Source organism: Petromyzon marinus, chromosome 16, assembly GCF_048934315.1.
Source record: "Petromyzon marinus isolate PM22_M1 ecotype Great Lakes invasive population chromosome 16, UKy_Petmar_22M1.pri1.0, whole genome shotgun sequence".
In the NCBI taxonomy this organism is placed as follows: domain Eukaryota; kingdom Metazoa; phylum Chordata; class Hyperoartia; order Petromyzontiformes; family Petromyzontidae; genus Petromyzon; species Petromyzon marinus.
Genome location: NC_133682.1, coordinates 14,721,085 through 14,742,225, shown reverse-complemented (window position 1 = coordinate 14,742,225; position 21,141 = coordinate 14,721,085). Strand labels below are relative to the sequence as shown.

The window sequence follows — 21,141 nt, the reverse complement described above, 5'->3', positions numbered from 1 at the left end:
GACTCAGAGGGGCGAGGAGCCACGGACAAGCGGGAGGGCAGCCAGGCGACGAGACGGGGACAACAACTGCCCAAGCTCTGCGCTCCTCTATATATTCAGGTGTCATCGGCCAATTAATGAGTGTTTGCATGTGGGAGGGAACCGGAGCACCCGGAGAAAACTCACATGTGCGAGGGGGAAACACTCTATCCCGTAAAGATGGAACAGGTGGAGTCCACATTTTAGCTGTACCACCATCTCCTGACGAGCCAGGGTATGGCTCCTCCTCAGTGCCCACAGGAAGGGAGTTTGGCAACATTTGTGTAATCCACCAACCCTCGCTGGTGCCTCCACAGGGCTGGATGATCACATGCCGCGTGCGTAGCTACCGCTAATCGGCATGCGGCGTCAGCACGGTCGATAAGACGTGTGTCACGCCACGCCTCTGTATCTCACAAAAAAACGCATGTGTACGCATTTGTGTGCTTGTTATTCTACATACAATCATAAAATTACGATGAAGTGTGCAAAACGATTTGATTTTCAGGTCAGGGCTTGAATATTGGCATTATGGGTAGAGCCCTCTGAAGTGGCTAAGCCCTGCGCCCTCCCCGACATGCAGAGTGTAATGGTCGAATACTCCACGTGAGCCACGGGGTCGTGAAAGTCAGAGCGAAGAAAATGGTAATACATTCCACAAAGCTGTGCCTGCAAGGTTAATAAACGCAAGTGTGTGTAAGTAAGACAATTCTCACACATTATGTACATGTTGTGATACCCAGCAGACAGAGATGTGGACACGGGCCGGAAAAATAAACCGTAATAATCCTACACGTATCCTCTCTCCTCCCATCATGTCATACATGGCACATGACAGCACCATACTGGGTGCATCTGGGCAGTCTAAAACAAGGCATACATGTGTAGTGTCAACAATTCAGAGACAGAGTTTCTCAGAGGCACTTTCTTTATGATCAACTTCAATGATTTCATCCGCACACTCTCCACAGTAGCTCAGCCTAGCCTGTACACAACGCTAGCCGTCTAACACTGACGGCATTGACTGAGATAGCCAACTACTCTCCTTCCTAGCGCAATATCTAGCGGAGACGTTTGGCGATGACGGCGACGAGACGTCAGCAAGGACGAGACGAGTCCACTCCCAGAACCGGCAGCCTCGAAGCCCCACGCTCTGGCCTTCTTTTATGCTCCCAGCACGGCCTGGCCCTGCCCTGACCACGCCTCCCTTCTCGAACCCACTAGCAGGTTCCAGGGGCCTCCAGATGGGGTCCTCCGTGACCCTTACCCTAGTTCCTCCTCTCTGCCCACACACCGTGCTCACGCTCACCGGCGTGTGTGCTGTCTGTCCGCCACAGTTGTCGGTGCTGTCCACCAGCCGGCGCTATTACACTACATATGCAACATGGTGGTGTCACGTGACGTTCGAGGTTGTGTCACGTGACATGATTGAAGGACCGAAGCTACGGTGGCAATCGAACATTTGAGTATTATCGCTCGTACAAGTATGTACCTGCACTGTGTGTAGAGGTGTTACCTGCTGAAATATTCTGCTAAAACTGTCGGCTGGCAGGGACACCGCACCGCATGGGAGAGAGACGTTCACCGACACCGCACCACATGGGAGACGTTCACCAAGACCGCACCACACGGGAGAGAGACGTTCACCAACACCACACCACACCACATGGGAGAGAGACGTTCGCCGACACCGCACCACATGGGAGAGAGACGTTCACCAGCACTGCATCACATGGCAGACGTTCACCGACACCACACCACATGGGAGAGAGACGCTCACCGACACCGTACCGCACGGGAGAGAGATGTTCACCAACACTGCACCACACGGGAGAGAGACATCCACCGACACCGCACCACATGGGAGACGTTCACCAAGACTGCACCACACGGGAGAGAGACGTTCACCGACACCACACCACACCACATGGGAGAGAGATGTTCACCAACACTGCACCACATGGGAGAGAGACATACACCGACACCGCATCACATGGGAGACGTTCACTGACACCGCACCACACGGGAGAGAGACGTTCACCGACGGGTTTCATGGCACGCATTGTAGGTGTCGGGTTTCGCGTGAGGTGAGCGCTCACCCCGAGGGCTCTCTGCTTGAAGTCGAACGGCAGGGAGCCGACGCCCAGCTTGAAGAACGCTCCGAGGGAGAAGTTCCTGCCTAGGAGCTGCAGTAGCTGCTGCAGCTCAGCGTCGCCAGTGGTGGCGCCGGTGGTGGTGGTGGTGGTGGGGTGCCCGCCGTGCCACCCGCCCAGCTGGCAGCACACACACACAGGCAGCACCACAGGATTCGTGAGGGCTCCTCTGGCAATCAAATTTCGGTGGGCTTGCGGCGGCGCAATGAGTTAATTTTTTTTTTATTACGTTTGCTTCGCATGCGAAACTCGATACTTTTGAAAGTGTACGGTGCAACAAAACGCGTACTCTAAATCGCTACGCGTAGGGGGAGCTCACACTTTCTATTTGAACAGTAATTCACAGTGGCCTCATATAAAACTCGATTGGAGATTTGGTTCGAACACATCTCGCCGAAGGTTTTTCTCACGAAGGCGCCCGCCCCCACTCCTGCCTGAAATCCGCTCTCCTGGAAGCGAGGCTCAGAGTGGCACCACGGACGCCCCGCTTGGCACGGCAGCGCCCCCGCTACCTGGCTGATGATGCCGCTGAGCGATCGGCTCCCAAGCCGGCTTCTGCTGCTGCTCAGGCATGAGAGGTAAAACCGCTGGACTTTTCTCTCCGCGTCGGTCTCCTTGATCGTAGCATTTTCTGAACAAAGTCGTCGGACACACAGCACCGACATCAACTTGGGAACACATGCACCGAGTGATATTACTGCGCGAGCCTGGCTGTACGATTCAACGTAATCCACGTGATTGGGTTGCACATCGTTTTTTATGGTTATATTTTGAAAAGTAATACAATTTTCGGATATCCTGCATCCAGATGCATCATGGTTTCCCTGCCCTCGCAGCGTAATCGGGCGACCCAAGTGCATTGTGTGCCACCTACGATCCTGATCTGACAATCGCACGTTATTTCTGACTTATTTGAAGATGAACTTTTCATTATCACATAGAGAGCGATGGCTTTCATTCATCGACTAACGCATTTGCACGGGGGTGGGGGGGGGGGGGGGGCAACGGCTATTACCCAGAAATCTGTGCATGGCGAACTGGTTATTTTTGTCGAGCTCCTGCCACGTTCCCCAGTGCGGTTTCCCCGTGGGCTGCCCGCTCCCCTGGAGCCACCGGCCGCAGCTGAAGCCGTAGAAGTCCTCGCAGGGGTCGCCCGACGAGTTCAGAGCCTCCCACATGGAGCTCACGGCCTGCACGCAGTGGCTCGTCGTGCACGTGCGCCACTTCTCTACGTCTCCAGCTGCGGACACACAATAAACCCAAGGACAGCACCACGCGTCACACTCGTCCCTCGTAATACAGTCGAGAGACGTGACTTAAGAATAAGTTGTACCCTTTCTGGCAACAAAACAGCTGTCTTGGGATGTTAAAACACCAAACAGAAAACGTTTGCAAGCAATCATGTCTGCGTTAACCACGTATCTACTTATGGCGAACATTAAGAAGAAACATGCTGTCCCATGATGTAGCTGCTCACCACGAGCTCTCAATGTCCTGATAGTGGCATTGTCTTCGTGCTGTTCGCCTTTTGGCGTCCTCTGGTCTAACGCCGTTTGAGACGAGGCTCTAAAAAAAGCTGTCTCTGGTGTGGACCAATCCGTTTCAAAGAGAATGCATATAATCTTGACTTAAAGCGTTCGTGACTGCAGGAATTCATATTCTTTGGGTCTTTCGGTAAAGTCACGTAGATAGGTTCAAGGAAAATAACAAAAAAACTACGACGTTTCGATCGTAACGCAAGCGTTCGTCAACAGCTAACCGCCTCTTCCTGTTCTTCTGCCAAACAAGGTCACGTTAACTTCCTTCTCGCGGACAAAGCGCAAGGACTGTCAACAATGTCCCTCTCCTTGTCACGCTCGACGCAGGAAGTGGTCACAGGCAGCTGCGATCCGAGCGATGCTTCGGCATTGCCAACGAGAGACCGCGTCCCAAACCAAACAGGCGGAGGCAAAAGGTCGGTGGCCAAACTCCAAATCTTCTCCGCGCGGTGGGAGAACGCAGACTAAGCAAGCACGTCTCACCGCCTTGAGCAATAACGTCGCTTGCATCGTAATGGGCAGGGTACTGAACGCGCAGGGCAAAGCAGAAGAGAAGAAAACAAGAAAAAGCCTGTGAAAGATAAGGCCAGATATGAAATAAAAACATGATTGCCAAACAACTGTAAAACCATTAGGAACCCATTAGTTTCACATTCATATAAATAAAAATATGATGATTTGGTACGTGCACCTGCAAACATAGTTTATACATTGCTGTATGGCATATAATGTACGGCACTTTACCACCAATCAAACACATTTCATAGCTACAGCTGCGAATACAAAAGCAACGTACGCTTATTTGGGATTATGTGTTTGCGTGGCAGAGCCAGACGTCGAAGTGTAATGTGTTTAATCATCGCACCGGTATTGAACAATGACATTTAGCGACGGTTGAAGCTGCCATCTCATGATATTAGTTACACTCTAGTCTCACAGAGGGTGTTGTGTCAGTCTTGTGCATTGCAGGAGCGTTGTCCGTTACACCCCCTGAACCCATCAAGGCAGTGACGCCTGCTTGTGGGGAAAATAAAAAAAAACACCTCGCGATTGCTGACAAAATAAAAAAAGACGTTTGGCCAATTACATTAAATTACTCTTTGGTTCTTTCAGTAAAGTCACGTAGAAAGAAAATAAATTAAATAATAGAGTACGACTTTACAATTGCAACACAAGCAGTCGTCATCAGGGAGAACTAAATTTGAGAGAGAGACAAAACACAGACACGGAGACACACAGACACACAAGGAGAGAGAGACAACACAGAGACACACAGAGAGAGACAACACAGACACACAGACACACAAGCAGATAGAGACAACACAGAGACACACAGAGAGACACACAACATAGATACACAGAGAGACACACAAGCAGAGAGAGACAACACAGAGACACACAGAGAGAGACACAGAACATAGATACACAGAGAGACACACAACATAGACACACAGAGAGAGACACACAACATAGATACACACAGAGACACACAAGCAGAGAGAGACAACACAGAGACACACAGAGAGACACAACATAGACACACAGAGAGACAACACAGAGACACAGAGAGAGAGACACACAACATAGATACACAGAGAGGCAACACAGAGACACAGAGAGAGAGACACACAACATAGATACACACAGAGACACACAAGCAGAGAGAGACAACACAGAGACACACAGAGACACAACATAGACACACAGAGAGACAACACAGAGACAGAGAGAGAGACACACAGCATAGACACACAGAGAGACAACACAGATACACAGAGAGACACACAACATAGACACACAGACATACACACAAGCAGAGAGAGACAACACAGAGACACAGAGAGAGACACAACATAGACACACAGAGAGGCAACACAGAGACACAGAGAGAGACACACAACATAGACACACAGAGAGACAACACAGATACACAGAGAGACACACAACATAGACACACAGACAGACACACAAGCAGAGAGAGACAACACAGAGACACACAGAGAGAGAGAGACACAACATAGACACACAGACAGACACACAAGCAGAGAGAGACAACACAGAGACACAGAGAGAGAGACACACAACATAGACACACAGAGAGAAAGACATACACAGAGACAGAGACACACAAACAGAGAGAGACAACACAGAGACACAGAGAGAGAGACACAACATAGACACACAGAGAGACACACAGAGACACAGAGAGAGACACACAGCATAGACACACAGACAGACACACAAGCAGAGAGAGACACACAGAGAGAGACACACAACATAGATACACAGAGACCCAATGCCTGTGTCAAGGCCTTAAAGAGAGAAAGGGGGGGGGGGGGGGGTTGGGCAGAGAGAGAGGTTGGTCTGCTGAGGCTGCTGCTGGAGCAGATAAATTAGCACGTCAATGAATCCACCCCGAAGCGACCGAGGGAAAGAAGAAGATCGAATGGCCCTATGATAGCCTGGTACATTTTAGAGAGAGAAATAGTTTGAGAAAACAGAGAGTCGGCTAACACATAGTTAACGCGTAGCCTTATCTTCTTTACCTCGGTCGCTTCGGGGTGGATTCATTGACATGCTATTTTATCTGCTCCAGTAGCTGCTCCAGCAGACCCACCTCTCTCTCTCTGCCCACCCCCCCCTTCTCTATTTAAGGCCTCGATACAGAGGCATTGGGTCTCTGTGTGTCTATGTTGTGTGTCTCTCTCGGTGTGTCTCTGTGTTGTCTCTCTCTGCTTGTGTGTCTATGTTGTGTGTCTCTCTCTCTGTGTCTTTGTGTTGTCTCTCTCTGCTTGTGTCTGTCTGTGTGTCTATGTTGTGTGTCTCTCTCTATGTGTCTCTGTGTTGTCTCTCTCTGCTTGTGTGTCTGTCTGTGTGTCTATGTTGTGTGTCTCTCTCTATGTGTCTCTGTGTTGTCTCTCTCTGCTTGTGTGTCTGTCTGTGTGTCTATGTTGTGTGTCTCTCTGTGTCTCTGTGTTGTCTCTCTCTCTCTGTGTCTCTCTCTGTGTCTCTGTGTTGTCTCTCTGTGTCTATGTTGTGTGTTTCTCTCTGTGTGTCTCTGTGTTGTCTCTCTCTGTGTGTCTCTGTGTCTCTGTGTTGTCTCTCTCTCTGTGTCTCTCTCTCTGTGTCTCTGTGTTGTCTTTCTGTGTGTCTATGTTGTGTGTTTCTCTCTGTGTGTCTCTGTGTTGTCTCTCTCTCTGTTTGTGTGTCTCTGTGTCTCTGTGTTGTCTCTCTGTGTGTCTATGTTGTGTGTCTCTCTCTGTGTCTCTGTGTTGTCTCTCTCTGCTTGTGTGTCTGTGTGTCTCCGTGTCTGTCTACCTGATGACGGTTGCTTGTGTTGCAATCGAAACGTCGTACTCTATTATTTAATTTATTTTCTTTCTACGTGACTTTACCGAAAGAACCAAAGAGTAATTCCTGCAGTCACGGAAGCTTCAAATCAAGTTTAATTACATTAAGTGCTGCTGCGCACTCCATTCGTCCACCAATCGGTCAGTTACAGGACTAAGGTGAGTAGTAACGTTCATAAAAAAAATTATATAAAAAAAACAATGATGGTAACGTTTCATGTGATCCATCTGTTGGGGGGCTTTAAGAAATTATATAAACTCATTCTATTCGATTTTCCTCTCTCTCCTAGCTGCAACACGGCTTCGTTAAGCAATCAAAACTTCCACGTCAAGAATCGCTTACATTTGCATGAGGTGGTTTTCTTTTTTAATACGTTCACCCTAGTCGCAATAATGCCTAGTTACAATTCTGAAAGAGCCAGCAATAATTCATTTTGAGGCACTGGAGCGCACCATGCTACACCACTTCCCTGCCGCTGCTCGGGACGTGACGATATGTGTCCAATGTGTGGCAACGCTGAGCACACGCTGCCGTGCCTGAGCAAGCCTTGTCATTGCGTTCCCGGGGAGTGTTCACACGGCCCGGTGCATTACTTGGTGGACTCACTTCCTGGCCCTTATGGTCGACAACTGAGTGCATGCGGAGTCTGTGAACAAAGACTTTTAATATATTTAAAAAAAAAAGCATTGTCCCCGGGAATATTTCTTATTATTACGCCTGTTCACCCAGGAAAGCCTCGCTGAGTCTCCTAACTCTTCTCCATGAGTTTTCTCATTTACAGATTTGAATGATTGATGCTTAAGCCATTGAGTCCCCAGTGTGAAGGTACGCGCTCTCTCCTGAGGAGGCTCCCAGAGGCATAAGGCAGCAGGGGTGACTACTGATGAATCGTAATAATCACAAAAACCGGTCTGCAGTTGAGTTTTTGTTTAACTGCTGCCTGGTGGGATGGCCATATTTTCTCAACTCTTTTGAGTTGGCGGTCTAAAAGTCCAGACTCTCCACACATGCAGTTAATTTTGAGCTGCTGGTCTGAATAAGGCCCGAAAGCCTTTGTCCACACAATGAACATCCTTGCACACTGTTAAATCTACCGATTTCTCCGGCCACAACTCGTTATTCTCTCGTGATGGGTTTTGTCGTGACATTTTGCAAATGTCACGACGGACCTCAGTGGCGAGCGGTAACTGAAGTGGCGCAGGGCACTCCGTCAGCCAACGCCGACACTCACGAGCGTGGCCATGTGCGCTCAAACATCCCTCACGACCGACATGAAGAGTGAGAAAGGACCAAGGTGGTGGGAGGGGACATGGTTATTGGCGAACCTGTTGCCCGTGGCGGCAGCATCAAGGCCACGACGCAGCCGGTGAGCGCGAGGGTCAGCCCCGCGGTCAGGGCCCACAGGAAACAGCCCCACCGCCACGTGCTCATGTTCAAACAACGCTTCACGCACTCAACCTGCGGGCGAACGACAAACAAACAAAAAACCGAGCAGCCGCACAGGACTTGAATGGGAGGAGGAAGCTCTCTGCGTGCTACCTTACCACGTCAATCACGCACACCACCTACCACTCACCACCACAAAGACAAAATCCCCCTGTAGCCTTAACAGGCTGTTGGGGCAAGTGCTGTTAGCGAGCACCTATGAAGGCCGGCACAGCACAAGAGAGGGTGGGTGGCCAGCACCACGCCCGGCCGCCTTTGTCTCCCCAGTGGCGATGGTTTTACACACCACACCAGGTACTCATTTGAGGCTGAGTCGACCTAGGGGAGGCCCAATACCGGTTCAGATAATCGTTAACCGGTGTTGGCCGTGAGCGGGAATCGAACTCGGGGTCCCGGGGTCGTAGTGCAGCGCGCTAACCGCTACACTATCGCTCCCCATTACCAGCGCTCACCCACCACCACCCACCATCACACACCACCACTCACCCACCACTCACCACCACTCACCCACCACTCACCACCACTCACCAGCACTCACCCACCACTCACCAGCACTCACCCACCACCACCCACCATCACACACCACCACTCACCCACCACCCACCACCACTCACCCACTACCACCCATCACCACCCACCACCACTCACCCACCACCACCCACCACCCACCACCACTCACCCACCACCACCCATCACCACCCACCACCACTCACCAGCACTCACCCATCACCACCCACCATCACACACCACCACTCACCCACCACTCACCAGCACTCACACACCACTCACCCACCACTCACCAGCACTCACCCACCACTCACCAGCACTCACCCACCACCATCCACCATCACACACCACCACTCACCCACCACTCACCAGCACTCACACACCACTCACCCACCACTCACCAGCACTCACCCACCACTCACCAGCACTCACCCACCACCACCCACCATCACACACCACCACTCACCACTCACCAGCACTCCCCCACCACTCACCCACCACTCACCAGCACTCACCACCACTCACCAGCACTCACCCACCACCACCCACCATCACACACCACCACTCACACACCACTCACCAGCACTCCCCCACCACTCACCCACCACTCACCAGCACTCACCCACCACTCACCACCACTCACCCACCACTCACCACCACTCACCAGCACTCACCCACCACTCACCAGCACTCACCCACCACCACCCACCACCACACACCACCACTCACCAGCACTCACTACCACTCACACACCACCACTCACCCATCACCACACACCACCACTCACCCACCACCACCCACCACCATTCACCAGTACTCACCACCACTTGCCCACTACCACTCACCACCACACACCACCATTCACCAGCACTCACCACCACTCGCCCACCACCACCCACCACACACCACCATTCACCAGTACCACCCGCTGCTCCTCCCAGTGTGAATGCGCCACTCACCCATCACTCACCACCACTCACCACCTCTCACCCACTGCTAACGCGTGATGTTTGTAGACGCTTAAACGGCGTCATTATCTCTACGGCAAATTAATAAGTTGTGTGGGTCTCTACACGTCTTTTTATTTTTCCATCTGAGACTTTCACATCACCATTTTACATGATGTCACTCGCATGACCCTGTCCATCGCAGAGTGATCCCAATGAATGCTTAATGAGTACAGCATGCCCCTATACAATACATGCAAAGCAATACGAGCTCTAATCTCGTCCTTGATACAGCAGACTCGTTATAGATACATGCATATATAGATTCACGTTTAAAAATAGATTCATCTGCACAAACTTGTTTTAGTGTACTTCCGTGAGCACGTGGTGTACCTGTGCGGTGACTGTGTTTAAATCAACATGGCTTTTTTTACAGACATGCATTGTGAAATAATGGAATCTGCTCTCGCACTGAGCTGCTCATAGATCAAGAAAAATGTCAAGGCACCCTAAGTGCAGTGACCATCAGCCACTCAAAACCGACAATTGGCGTACAACCAGACCAGTGGCATTCCTCTATTTGGAGCACAGCACATATTACAAGAGTCGCTCACGTGCTACAGGGTTTATATACAGTTACGGACAGTCCTCGGGTCACGAACCTAGTTCGTTTCTGAGACCCGTTTGTAAGTCGACCCGTTCGTAAGTCAACCCGTTCGTAAATCAACCCGTTCGTAAGTCGACCCGTTCGTAAGTCGACCCGTTTGTAAGTCAACCCGTTCGTAAATCACCCGTTCGTAAGTAGGCCCGTTCGTAAGTCAACCCGTTCGTAAGTCAACCCGTTCGTAAGTCAACCCGTTCGTAAGTCAACCCGTACGTAAGTCGACCCGTACGTAAGTCGATCCGTACGTAAGTAGACCCGCTCGTAAGTCAACTTGTTCGTAAGTCGACCTGTTCGTAAGTCAACCCGTACGTAAGTCGACCCGTTCGTAAATTAACCCGTTCGTAAGTCAACCTGTTCGTAAGTCGACGTGTTCGTAAGTCAACCCGTTCGTAAGTCAACCCCTTCGTAATTCAACCCGTTCGTAAGTCAACCCGTTCGAAAGTCAACCTGTTCGTAAGTTGACCCATTCGTAAGTTAACCTGTTCGTAAGTCAACCCGTTCGTAAGTCAACCTGTTCATAAATCAACCTGTTCGTAAGTCAACCCGTACGTAAGTCGACCCGTTCGTAAGTCGACCCGTTCGTAAATCAACCCGTTCGTAAGTCAACCCGTTCGTAAGTCAACCCGTTCGTAAGTCAACCTGTTCGTAAGTCGACCCGTTCGTAAATCGACCCGTTCGTAAATCGACCCGTTCATAAGTCAACCCGTTCCTAAGTCAACCCGTTCGTAAGTCAACCCGTTCGTAAGTCGACCCGTTCGTAAGTCGACCCGTTTGTAAGTCGACCCGTTCGTAAGTCGACCCGTTCGTAAGTCAACCTGTTCGTAAGTCAACCTGTTCATAAGTCGACCCGTTCGTAAGTCAACCCGTTCGTAAGTCAACCTGTTCGTAAATCAACCTGTTCGTAAGTCAACCTGCTCGTAAGTCAACCCGTTCGTAAGTCAACCTGTTCATAAGTCGACCCGTTCGTAAGTCAACCCGTTCGTAAGTTGACGCGTTTGTAAGTCGACCCGTTCGTAAGTTGAGGACTGCCTGCACAGTAGTCCCCCTCTTAACGATGGTAATTGGTTCCATGAAACCGGCTGTTAAGTGATTTGGCCGTTAAACAAGTATAGGTAAATACACGTTAAAGGCTTAATTCGTTCCGATAGCATAGAAAGTTACCCTTTTTCACCCAAAAAACGTACTTTATCATATTGAAACAATGGAAATTAATACATAAAGATACTAACAGAATTATACACATAATATTAAAATAAAATGGTTAATCAATTCATTAATTCATATTTACTGTACTTGCAACAGCCCGTCGTTAACAGGGGAATGGTCGGTAAGCGAACACATTGGGCTCTATGGAGGCAATACACTGTACACTACACTATACACTACACGACTATACACTACACTATACTCTACACTACTATACACTACACTACTATACACTACACTATACTCTACACTACTATACACTACACTATACACCACACAACACTATACACTACACATTGGGCTCTTTGGAGGCCCGTCGTTAAGTGATTAGTCGTTAACAGGGGTGGTCGTCAAGAGGGGTTCTATTCTACACTGCATTCAACAGACGTCAGTCCTTGTATTCAATGGAGGCCAGCTGCCCTTAACCCTACTGCCACCACTATGATGGACACGCCACTGCCATTAGGCATAACGTACGATGTTGCGTAGATTCATGCTCGCACGGTTAACGCTAAGCTTCCTTGACAATGTGATCGTATGTGCTAGGAAGAAGAGCCATTACCCAAAACGTCGCCTATGATATTTCTTTGTGTCAAGCAGAATTACTGACAAATGTGAGGGTTTTTTTCTGTTGTGTGCTGGTGCACTACCGCCAACGCAGCAGCAGCAGCATCATTGAATACTTTCTAATCCTTGATAATATTTTAATATCATGGAGGGTTAAAAGCAAGTCAAGTCGACGCAGCTTCGTTGCTTATTCATTACCACTACCTCTATCACGCCTCCGATTAGCACCGTTGGCTATGTATGGTGCAAAAGAAGTGCACCATACATACACACATCTATCCAGCTGTGAAGTATAACAAGTGCTGTGCCATTAGATTGAAAGGCGAACCGTTCAAGAAGTGGGTAAAAAGTTTTAAACTTGAAAAACTTCGTTGCACTTGTTAAGCCACCAACACTTCTCGCGCGGGGAGCCAGCAAACTTTTAAAATGGGACAAAGTCCAGATTTTTTACAACTGCTTCAGGACATCACCGGTAACAGCCTCTGCTCTTCATGACAACCGAGGGCTGTCCTCAGTTGTCCCAGCCAAAGGGAGGATGTATCTTCACTTCATCCATCATCAACTGCAATGGAATGTGCCAACCCGGCGTTTTCTATTCAGTCGGTTTAGTCTTGCTAATTTTTTATGTCAACATAGAGAAATGAAATACTGTGCAGTAGTTTTCGCGGTACTGGAATAAGAGAGGCACGACTTTGTGTGCGTGTGTGTGCGCGCAGAATGAACACGAGGCCCAGTACTTACGTGCGCCCCGTGACGTTTCGCACAGACGCAATGCAACCACGGATACTGTGAACACAGACAATAAGAAAAGTGGAGTTTCTTTTCACTTAAGCATTTAAATTCACACGCTCACTCACTGAAATGTGAAGCCTTTCTTCCAGTACGTGAGAAGCCTGAGCTGGCCCACCAGCGATTCAGACTCTCAGTTGCAGATATAACTTGACTTGAGCAATTTCAGTCGTGCGGTTGAGAGTACGCAACTGCTGATATTGTGACTATGAAGAGCAAGGGACCTAATATATTGGCGACGAGCTACTCATGACCACAGAACATTTCATGGATAAATGGCATCACAATTATTACGTCATTGTTCTCATAATTTTTTGGGGGTTCTTTGGAACATAATTTCTGCCACTACCCAGAAGTTACACTCCATAATCTGCTTTCTTATCCGTGGGGAATCGCGAATAGGAGGCGTTTTTTGTGAGTCAGTTGAACGCAGGGTGACCTAATCTTCTTCCCCGGTTGTCCGCAGCATCATGATGAACAACGGAACGTGTCATGGCCTGCTGACCAACGACCAAGCTCCTCTCATCCACAACCTCACGGACATTACTGCCAGCCGCAAGCGCTTCTGGCGAATACTGTGGATCATTGGAAGAATCAAGCTGCAGGCTCACGTGATTCTACACGGAATGCATTTGTGGCTGCGAATAGTAGAATTGACAGCATAAGAGGTTCACAGACAGGAGGAGTTTCGCTGTGTTCTGAATAGTTGCTACGCGGCCTGTGCTGGTAAAAGTTGCCATTTGAAGTGAGGTCTAAAACAGAAACACTTTTCAGCTGAAGATCGTTGCACAACGTGAACCGCACAGCACAAAAGAGGAAATGCGTTTCAAGAGTAATGAATGAAGCCGTGTCACGCTGCGACCTCTCCGCACCGAGGGAACCTCACCCACATGCTTGCATGTCGCTCAAAGTAACAACGGGGAAAAAAAACCCCAAAACAATCCGCCTTGTTTTCTCCAAGACGTAATCCCCTATTTATTGGATTTAGAGGCCACGAACAGCAATCAGATGTACGTATAGCAATTTAAACGCTCTGCAAATGCAAATGTAGTCGCGGAACGCGCGCAGGGTTTGCAAACAGCAGTTGCATTATGGACGGGGTTGCAGGCAGTGAGGTCAGCTCAGGAGAAGCAGTGCAGGCGGGTGGACTGGGTGACAGCAGACAGAGAGACGCCAGCAATTAGGGAAAGAGGCAGTGGTTGGTTGTCCGGCTGCAAATATAAACGCGGAGTCGGTGCCATGGAGGCGAGAGATAGTGGCGATAAGGGGGAGAACACGTGGGGGAGAACACGTGGGGAGGACTCCGGCTTAATGAGGGCCATCTGTGGGCACTTAATGAGGAGGGGGATAAAAGGGGAACGTGTGAGGCAGAGGGGTTGAGTTGGTTGGAGTGAAGACAAGAGAGAATTCAAGAGAAGTCCGGGACCCCGCTCTCCACACATCGTCCTCTCCAGCGGTGTTGGCTGATCCCCCGCTGGAGGCAAGGGCGAGGTCGGAGGAGTGAGGGTAGACAGGCTAGCAGTAGAGAGACTATCAGAGTCCTACATGTGAGTGTGAGACAGGCTAGCAGTAGAGAGGCTAGCAGTAGAGAGGTGAGCGGAATCCTAAGTGTGAGACAGGCTAGCAGTAGAGAGACTAGCGGAATCCTACATGTGAGTGTGAGACAGGCTAGCAGTAGAGAGGCGAGCGGAATCCTAAGTGTGAGTGTGAGACAGGCTAGCAGTAGAGAGACTAGCGGAGTCCTAAGTGTGAGTGTGAGAAGGCTAGCAGTAGAGAGGCTAGGGGAATCCTACATGTGAGTGTGAGAAGGCTAGCAGTAGAGAGGCTAGCGGAATCCTACATGTGAGTGTGAGACAGGCTAGCAGTAGAGAGACTAGGGGAATCCTACATGTGAGTGTGAGACAGGCTAGCAGTAGAGAGGCTAGCGGAGTCCTAAGTGTGAGTGTGAGAAGGCTAGCAGTAGAGAGGCTAGGGGAATCCTACATGTGAGTGTGAGACAGGCTAGCAGTAGAGAGACTAGCGGAATCCTACATGTGAGTGTGAGACAGGCTAGCAGTAGAGAGGCTAGCGGAGTCCTAAGTGTGAGTGTGAGAAGGCTAGCAGTAGAGAGGCTAGGGGAATCCTACATGTGAGTGTGAGACAGGCTAGCAGTAGAGAGGCTAGGGGAATCCTACATGTGAGTGTGATACAGGCTAGCAGTAGAGAGGCTAGCGGAGTCCTACATGTGAGTGTGATACAGGCTAGCAGTAGAGAGGCTAGGGGAATCCTACATGTGAGTGAGACAGGCTAGCAGTAGAGAGGCTAGGGGAATCCTACATGTCAGTGTGAGAGGCTAGCAGTAGAGAGGCTAGGGGAATCCTACATGTGAGTGTGAGACAGGCTAGCAGTAGAGAGGCTAGGGGAGTCCTAAGTGAGTGTGAGACAGGCTAGCAGTAGACAGGCGAGCGGAATCCTAAGTGTGAGTATGAGACAGGCTAGCAGTAGAGAGGCTAGGGGAATCCCACATGTGAGTGTGAGACAGGCTAGCAGCAGAGAGACTACGGGAATCCTACATGTGAGTGTGAGACAGGCTAGCAGTAGAGAGGCTAGGGGAATCCTAAGTGTGAGTGTGAGACAGGCAAGCAGTAGAGAGGCTAGGGGAATCCTAAGTGTGAGAAGGCTAGCAGTAGAGAAGCTAGGGGAATCCTACATGTGAGTGTGAGACAGGCTAGCAGTAGAGAGACTAGGGGAATCCTACATGTAAGTGTGAGACAGGCTAGCAGTAGAGAGGCTAGGGGAATCCTACATGTGAGTGTGAGACAGGCTAGCAGTAGAGAGACTAGGGGAATCCTACATGTGAGTGTGAGACAGGCTAGCAGTAGAGAGGCTAGCGGAGTCCTAAGTGTGAGTGTGAGAAGGCTAGCAGTAGAGAGGCTAGGGGAATCCTACATGTGAGTGTGAGACAGGCTAGCAGTAGAGAGACTAGCGGAATCCTACATGTGAGTGTGAGACAGGCTAGCAGTAGAGAGGCTAGCGGAGTCCTAAGTGTGAGTGTGAGAAGGCTAGCAGTAGAGAGGCTAGGGGAATCCTACATGTGAGTGTGAGACAGGCTAGCAGTAGAGAGGCTAGGGGAATCCTACATGTGAGTGTGATACAGGCTAGCAGTAGAGAGGCTAGCGGAGTCCTACATGTGAGTGTGATACAGGCTAGCAGTAGAGAGGCTAGGGGAATCCTACATGTGAGTGAGACAGGCTAGCAGTAGAGAGGCTAGGGGAATCCTACATGTGAGTGTGATACAGGCTAGCAGTAGAGAGGCTAGCGGAGTCCTACATGTGAGTGTGATACAGGCTAGCAGTAGAGAGGCTAGGGGAATCCTACATGTGAGTGAGACAGGCTAGCAGTAGAGAGGCTAGGGGAATCCTACATGTCAGTGTGAGAGGCTAGCAGTAGAGAGGCTAGGGGAATCCTACATGTGAGTGTGAGACAGGCTAGCAGTAGAGAGGCTAGGGGAGTCCTAAGTGAGTGTGAGACAGGCTAGCAGTAGACAGGCGAGCGGAATCCTAAGTGTGAGTATGAGACAGGCTAGCAGTAGAGAGGCTAGGGGAATCCCACATGTGAGTGTGAGACAGGCTAGCAGTAGAGAGGCTAGGGGAATCCTACATGTGAGTGTGAGACAGGCTAGCAGTAGAGAGGCTAGGGGAATCCTACATGTGAGTGTGATACAGGCTAGCAGTAGAGAGGCTAGCGGAGTCCTACATGTGAGTGTGATACAGGCTAGCAGTAGAGAGGCTAGGGGAATCCTACATGTGAGTGAGACAGGCTAGCAGTAGAGAGGCTAGGGGAATCCTACATGTCAGTGTGAGAGGCTAGCAGTAGAGAGGCTAGGGGAATCCTACATGTGAGTGTGAGACAGGCTAGCAGTAGAGAGGCTAGGGGAGTCCTAAGTGAGTGTGAGACAGGCTAGCAGTAGACAGGCGAGCGGAATCCTAAGTGTGAGTATGAGACAGGCTAGCAGTAGAGAGGCTAGGGGAATCCCACATGTGAGTGTGAGACAGGCTAGCAGCAGAGAGACTACGGGAATCCTACATGTGAGTGTGAGACAGGCTAGCAGTAGAGAGGCTAGGGGAATCCTAAGTGTGAGTGTGAGACAGGCAAGCAGTAGAGAGGCTAGGGGAATCCTAAGTGTGAGAAGGCTAGCAGTAGAGAAGCTAGGGGAATCCTACATGTGAGTGTGAGACAGGCTAGCAGTAGAGAGACTAGGGGAATCCTACATGTAAGTGTGAGACAGGCTAGCAGTAGAGAGGCTAGGGGAATCCTACATGTGAGTGTGAGACAGGCTAGCAGTAGAGAGACTAGGGGAATCCTACATGTGAGTGTGAGACAGGCTAGCAGTAGAGAGGCTAGCGGAGTCCTAAGTGTGAGTGTGAGAAGGCTAGCAGTAGAGAGGCTAGGGGAATCCTACATGTGAGTGTGAGACAGGCTAGCAGTAGAGAGACTAGCGGAATCCTACATGTGAGTGTGAGACAGGCTAGCAGTAGAGAGGCTAGCGGAGTCCTAAGTGTGAGTGTGAGAAGGCTAGCAGTAGAGAGGCTAGGGGAATCCTACATGTGAGTGTGAGACAGGCTAGCAGTAGAGAGGCTAGGGGAATCCTACATGTGAGTGTGATACAGGCTAGCAGTAGAGAGGCTAGCGGAGTCCTACATGTGAGTGTGATACAGGCTAGCAGTAGAGAGGCTAGGGGAATCCTACATGTGAGTGAGACAGGCTAGCAGTAGAGAGGCTAGGGGAATCCTACATGTCAGTGTGAGAGGCTAGCAGTAGAGAGGCTAGGGGAATCCTACATGTGAGTGTGAGACAGGCTAGCAGTAGAGAGGCTAGGGGAGTCCTAAGTGAGTGTGAGACAGGCTAGCAGTAGACAGGCGAGCGGAATCCTAAGTGTCTGTATGAGACAGGCTAGCAGTAGAGAGGCTAGGGGAATCCCACATGTGAGTGTGAGACAGGCTAGCAGCAGAGAGACTACGGGAATCCTACATGTGAGTGTGAGACAGGCTAGCAGTAGAGAGGCTAGGGGAATCCTAAGTGTGAGTGTGAGACAGGCAAGCAGTAGAGAGGCTAGGGGAATCCTAAGTGTGAGAAGGCTAGCAGTAGAGAAGCTAGGGGAATCCTACATGTGAGTGTGAGACAGGCTAGCAGTAGAGAGACTAGGGGAATCCTACATGTAAGTGTGAGACAGGCTAGCAGTAGAGAGGCTAGGGGAATCCTACATGTGAGTGTGAGACAGGCTAGCAGTAGAGAGGCTAGGGGAATCCTACATGTGAGTGTGAGACAGGCTATCAGTAGAGAGGCTAGGGGAATCCTACATGTAAGTGTGAGACAGGCTAGCAGTAGAGAGGCTAGGGGAATCCTACATGTGAGTGTGAGACAGGCTAGCAGTGGAGAGGCTAGGGGAATCCTACATGTGAGTGTGAGACAGGCTCGCAGTAGAGAGGCTAGGGGAATCCTACATGTGAGTGTGATACAGGCTAGCAGTATAGAGGCTAGGGGAATCCTACATGTGAGTGTGAGACAGGCTAGCAGTAGAGAGACTACGGGAATCCTACATGTGAGTGTGAGACAGGCTAGCAGTAGAGAAGCTAGGGGAATCCTACGTGTGAGACAGGCTAGCAGTAGAGAGGCTAGGGGAATCCTACATGTGAGTGTGAGACAGGCTAGCAGTAGAGAGGCTAGGGGAATCCTACATGTGAGTGTGAGACAGGCTAGCAGTAGAGAAGCTAGCAGCAGAGTGCAACATGGCAGGCTAGCGGAGCGTAGCAGACCAGCAGGGTAAGAGTTGTGACGCGTGGTGTTGAACGTGATGAGTTCTGCACGAATAAAGTGAGACAGGATAAAAGGAAGTTGTCCGTGTGAAATCACACCACTGCACGAGATGCGTTCCTGGAGCTTCGTTTGTATATCGAAACGTCGTATATTGAATAAGTTATAACATTAGTACAATGAGGATGCGTTCCCAACCTTCGTGACTTACCATTTCATTCTATAAACACTTCATAACTTACCATTCAGATTGTAAGCAAAGACAATTCATATGGAAAATAAAATAATATTTTTCATACTGTACACTATTAAAATAAAACTGACAAATGAAACGGACGGTGAAGAAACATAATTGTATTTGTATTTATAGTGTGCTGTAGAGCGAGTAATTATTTACTCATTCAATACGGTGCATCTGTTTCTGATTTTAATCTATTTTTAGCTTTGTGTGTAAAATAATGGTAGAAGAAAAATCCAAAGTTTCGTGATGCTGAAACTTCATTGATCGAATATCCGCGTAGCGAGACAGGACAACTGCCACCGTATGGATGAGATGAGTTTCCAAAGGCAATTTAAGTGCCCAGATTTAAACAATGTCACTCCAGTACATGTGCCGCATTTGCCTACAGCATGGCACTGCAAAATCATCCTTCAATTGCCAATGATAGCAATACTCGCTGCAACTGTCGTTATCAGCCAATGTTACTCCACTGCTGGATGAAAATCCTCCCCAATCCGCCGCCGCCACCTCTCACCATGTATTCATTAAAGCCGCCTAGCGCCGGCACACCGAACCCATTTAAATCGCTCCATCTCCTCGGAGGCGTTGCAGTCGCCACAGCGTCAACACGAGAGGAATGGATCCTGCTGAGGCCTCCCCTACCACCAGAGCACCCCCCTCGCCCCACCACAGAGCCCCCCACCACCACCACAGAGCCCCCCACCACCACAGAGGTGTCCACAGCACATACCCGGGCTGGGGGCCCCGATCCCTCCTCCAGCAACGCAGCCAGACCCGCCGCCTCCATCTCCATGCGCCCCGAGTGACAGCTGCTGCAGTAGCAGCAGAGGCGGCGATAATGTTTAAGTATTATGGATACATACAGGAACACTCCCGTTCAAGTCCTTGTTGGCAAACACTGACGATGGCTGTGTTCCTACGAAGACAAAGGCCGCATGCGTAGGCAGCATGTAAACAACGCACAGACACAGCGAACACGTCCGACACCGCTCGCCTGACTGTAGGCGCGTGTGTGTGTAGGCGCGTGTGTGTAGGCGCGCGTGTGTGTAGGTGTGTGTGTGTAGGCGCGTGTGTGTGTGTGTGTAGGCGCGTGTGTGTGCAGGCGTGTGTGTGTGCGTGTGTGTAGGCGCGCGTGTGTGGGCGCGTGTGTGTGTGCGTGTGTGTAGGCAGGCGCGTGTGTGTGTAGGCGCGTGTGTGTGTGTAGGCGCGCGTGTGTGTGTAGGCGCGCGTGTGTGTGTAGGCGCGTGTGTGTGTGTGTAGGCGCGCGTGTGTGTGTAGGCGTGCGTGTGTGTAGGCGTGCGTGTGTGTAGGCGTGTGTGTGTGTAGGCGCGCGTGTGTGTGTAGGCGCGCGTGTGTGTGTAGGCGCGCGTGTGTGTGTGCGTGCGTGTGTGTAGGCGCGCGTGTGTAGGCGCGTGTGTGTAGGCGCGTGTGTGTGTGGGCGCGTGTGTGTGTGTAGGCGCGCGTGTGTGTGTAGGCGCGTGTGTGTAGGCGCGTGTGTGTAGGCGCGTGTGTGTGTGTGCGTGCGTGTGTGTAGGCGTGTGTGTGTGTGGGCGCACGTCTGTGTGTGGGGAGCGATAGTGTAGCGGTCAACGCGCTGCGCTATGAACCTGGCGACCCGGGTTCGATTCCCGCTCACGGCCAATACCAGTGACGATTATCTGAACTGGTCCCGGGCCTCCCCTAGGTCAACTCAGCCTCAAATAAGTACCTGTTGCGGCGTGTAAACATTGCCACTGGGGAGACAAAGGCGGTCGGGCGTGGTGCTGGCCTCCCACCCCCCGGTGTACTGTTACCGGCCTTCATAGGTGCTCGCTAACAGCACTTGCCCCTACAGTCTGTTAAGGCTATATGGGGGATCTTTGTCTTTTATCTGTGTGTAGGTGTGTGTAGGTGTGTGTAGGTGTGTGTAGGTGTGTGTAGG

At 50.5% G+C, this 21,141-nt stretch overlaps 1 protein-coding gene across 2 annotated transcripts in view; it reads right to left on the bottom strand.

Moving 5' to 3' along the window:
• LOC116942807 (endothelin-converting enzyme 1) overlaps window positions 1–20,863 on the bottom strand; it is a 43,392-nt gene extending 22,529 nt beyond the window's left edge. The window contains exons 1-6 of one of the 2 annotated variants that reach the window (XM_032955101.2): window positions 19,951–20,863; window positions 13,139–13,183; window positions 8,386–8,518; window positions 3,187–3,411; window positions 2,684–2,802; window positions 2,118–2,291 (exon numbers count right to left, since the gene is read on the bottom strand). In XM_032955101.2, the coding sequence (XP_032810992.1) occupies window positions 2,118–2,291; window positions 2,684–2,802; window positions 3,187–3,411; window positions 8,386–8,518; window positions 13,139–13,183; window positions 19,951–20,013 (759 nt within the window). In that variant the 5' untranslated portion in view covers window positions 20,014–20,863. The remainder of the gene's footprint in view (window positions 1–2,117; window positions 2,292–2,683; window positions 2,803–3,186; window positions 3,412–8,385; window positions 8,519–13,138; window positions 13,184–19,950) is intronic. The other variant, XM_032955102.2, reaches the window with a different exon arrangement.
• Window positions 20,864–21,141: the final 278 nt, after the last annotated feature.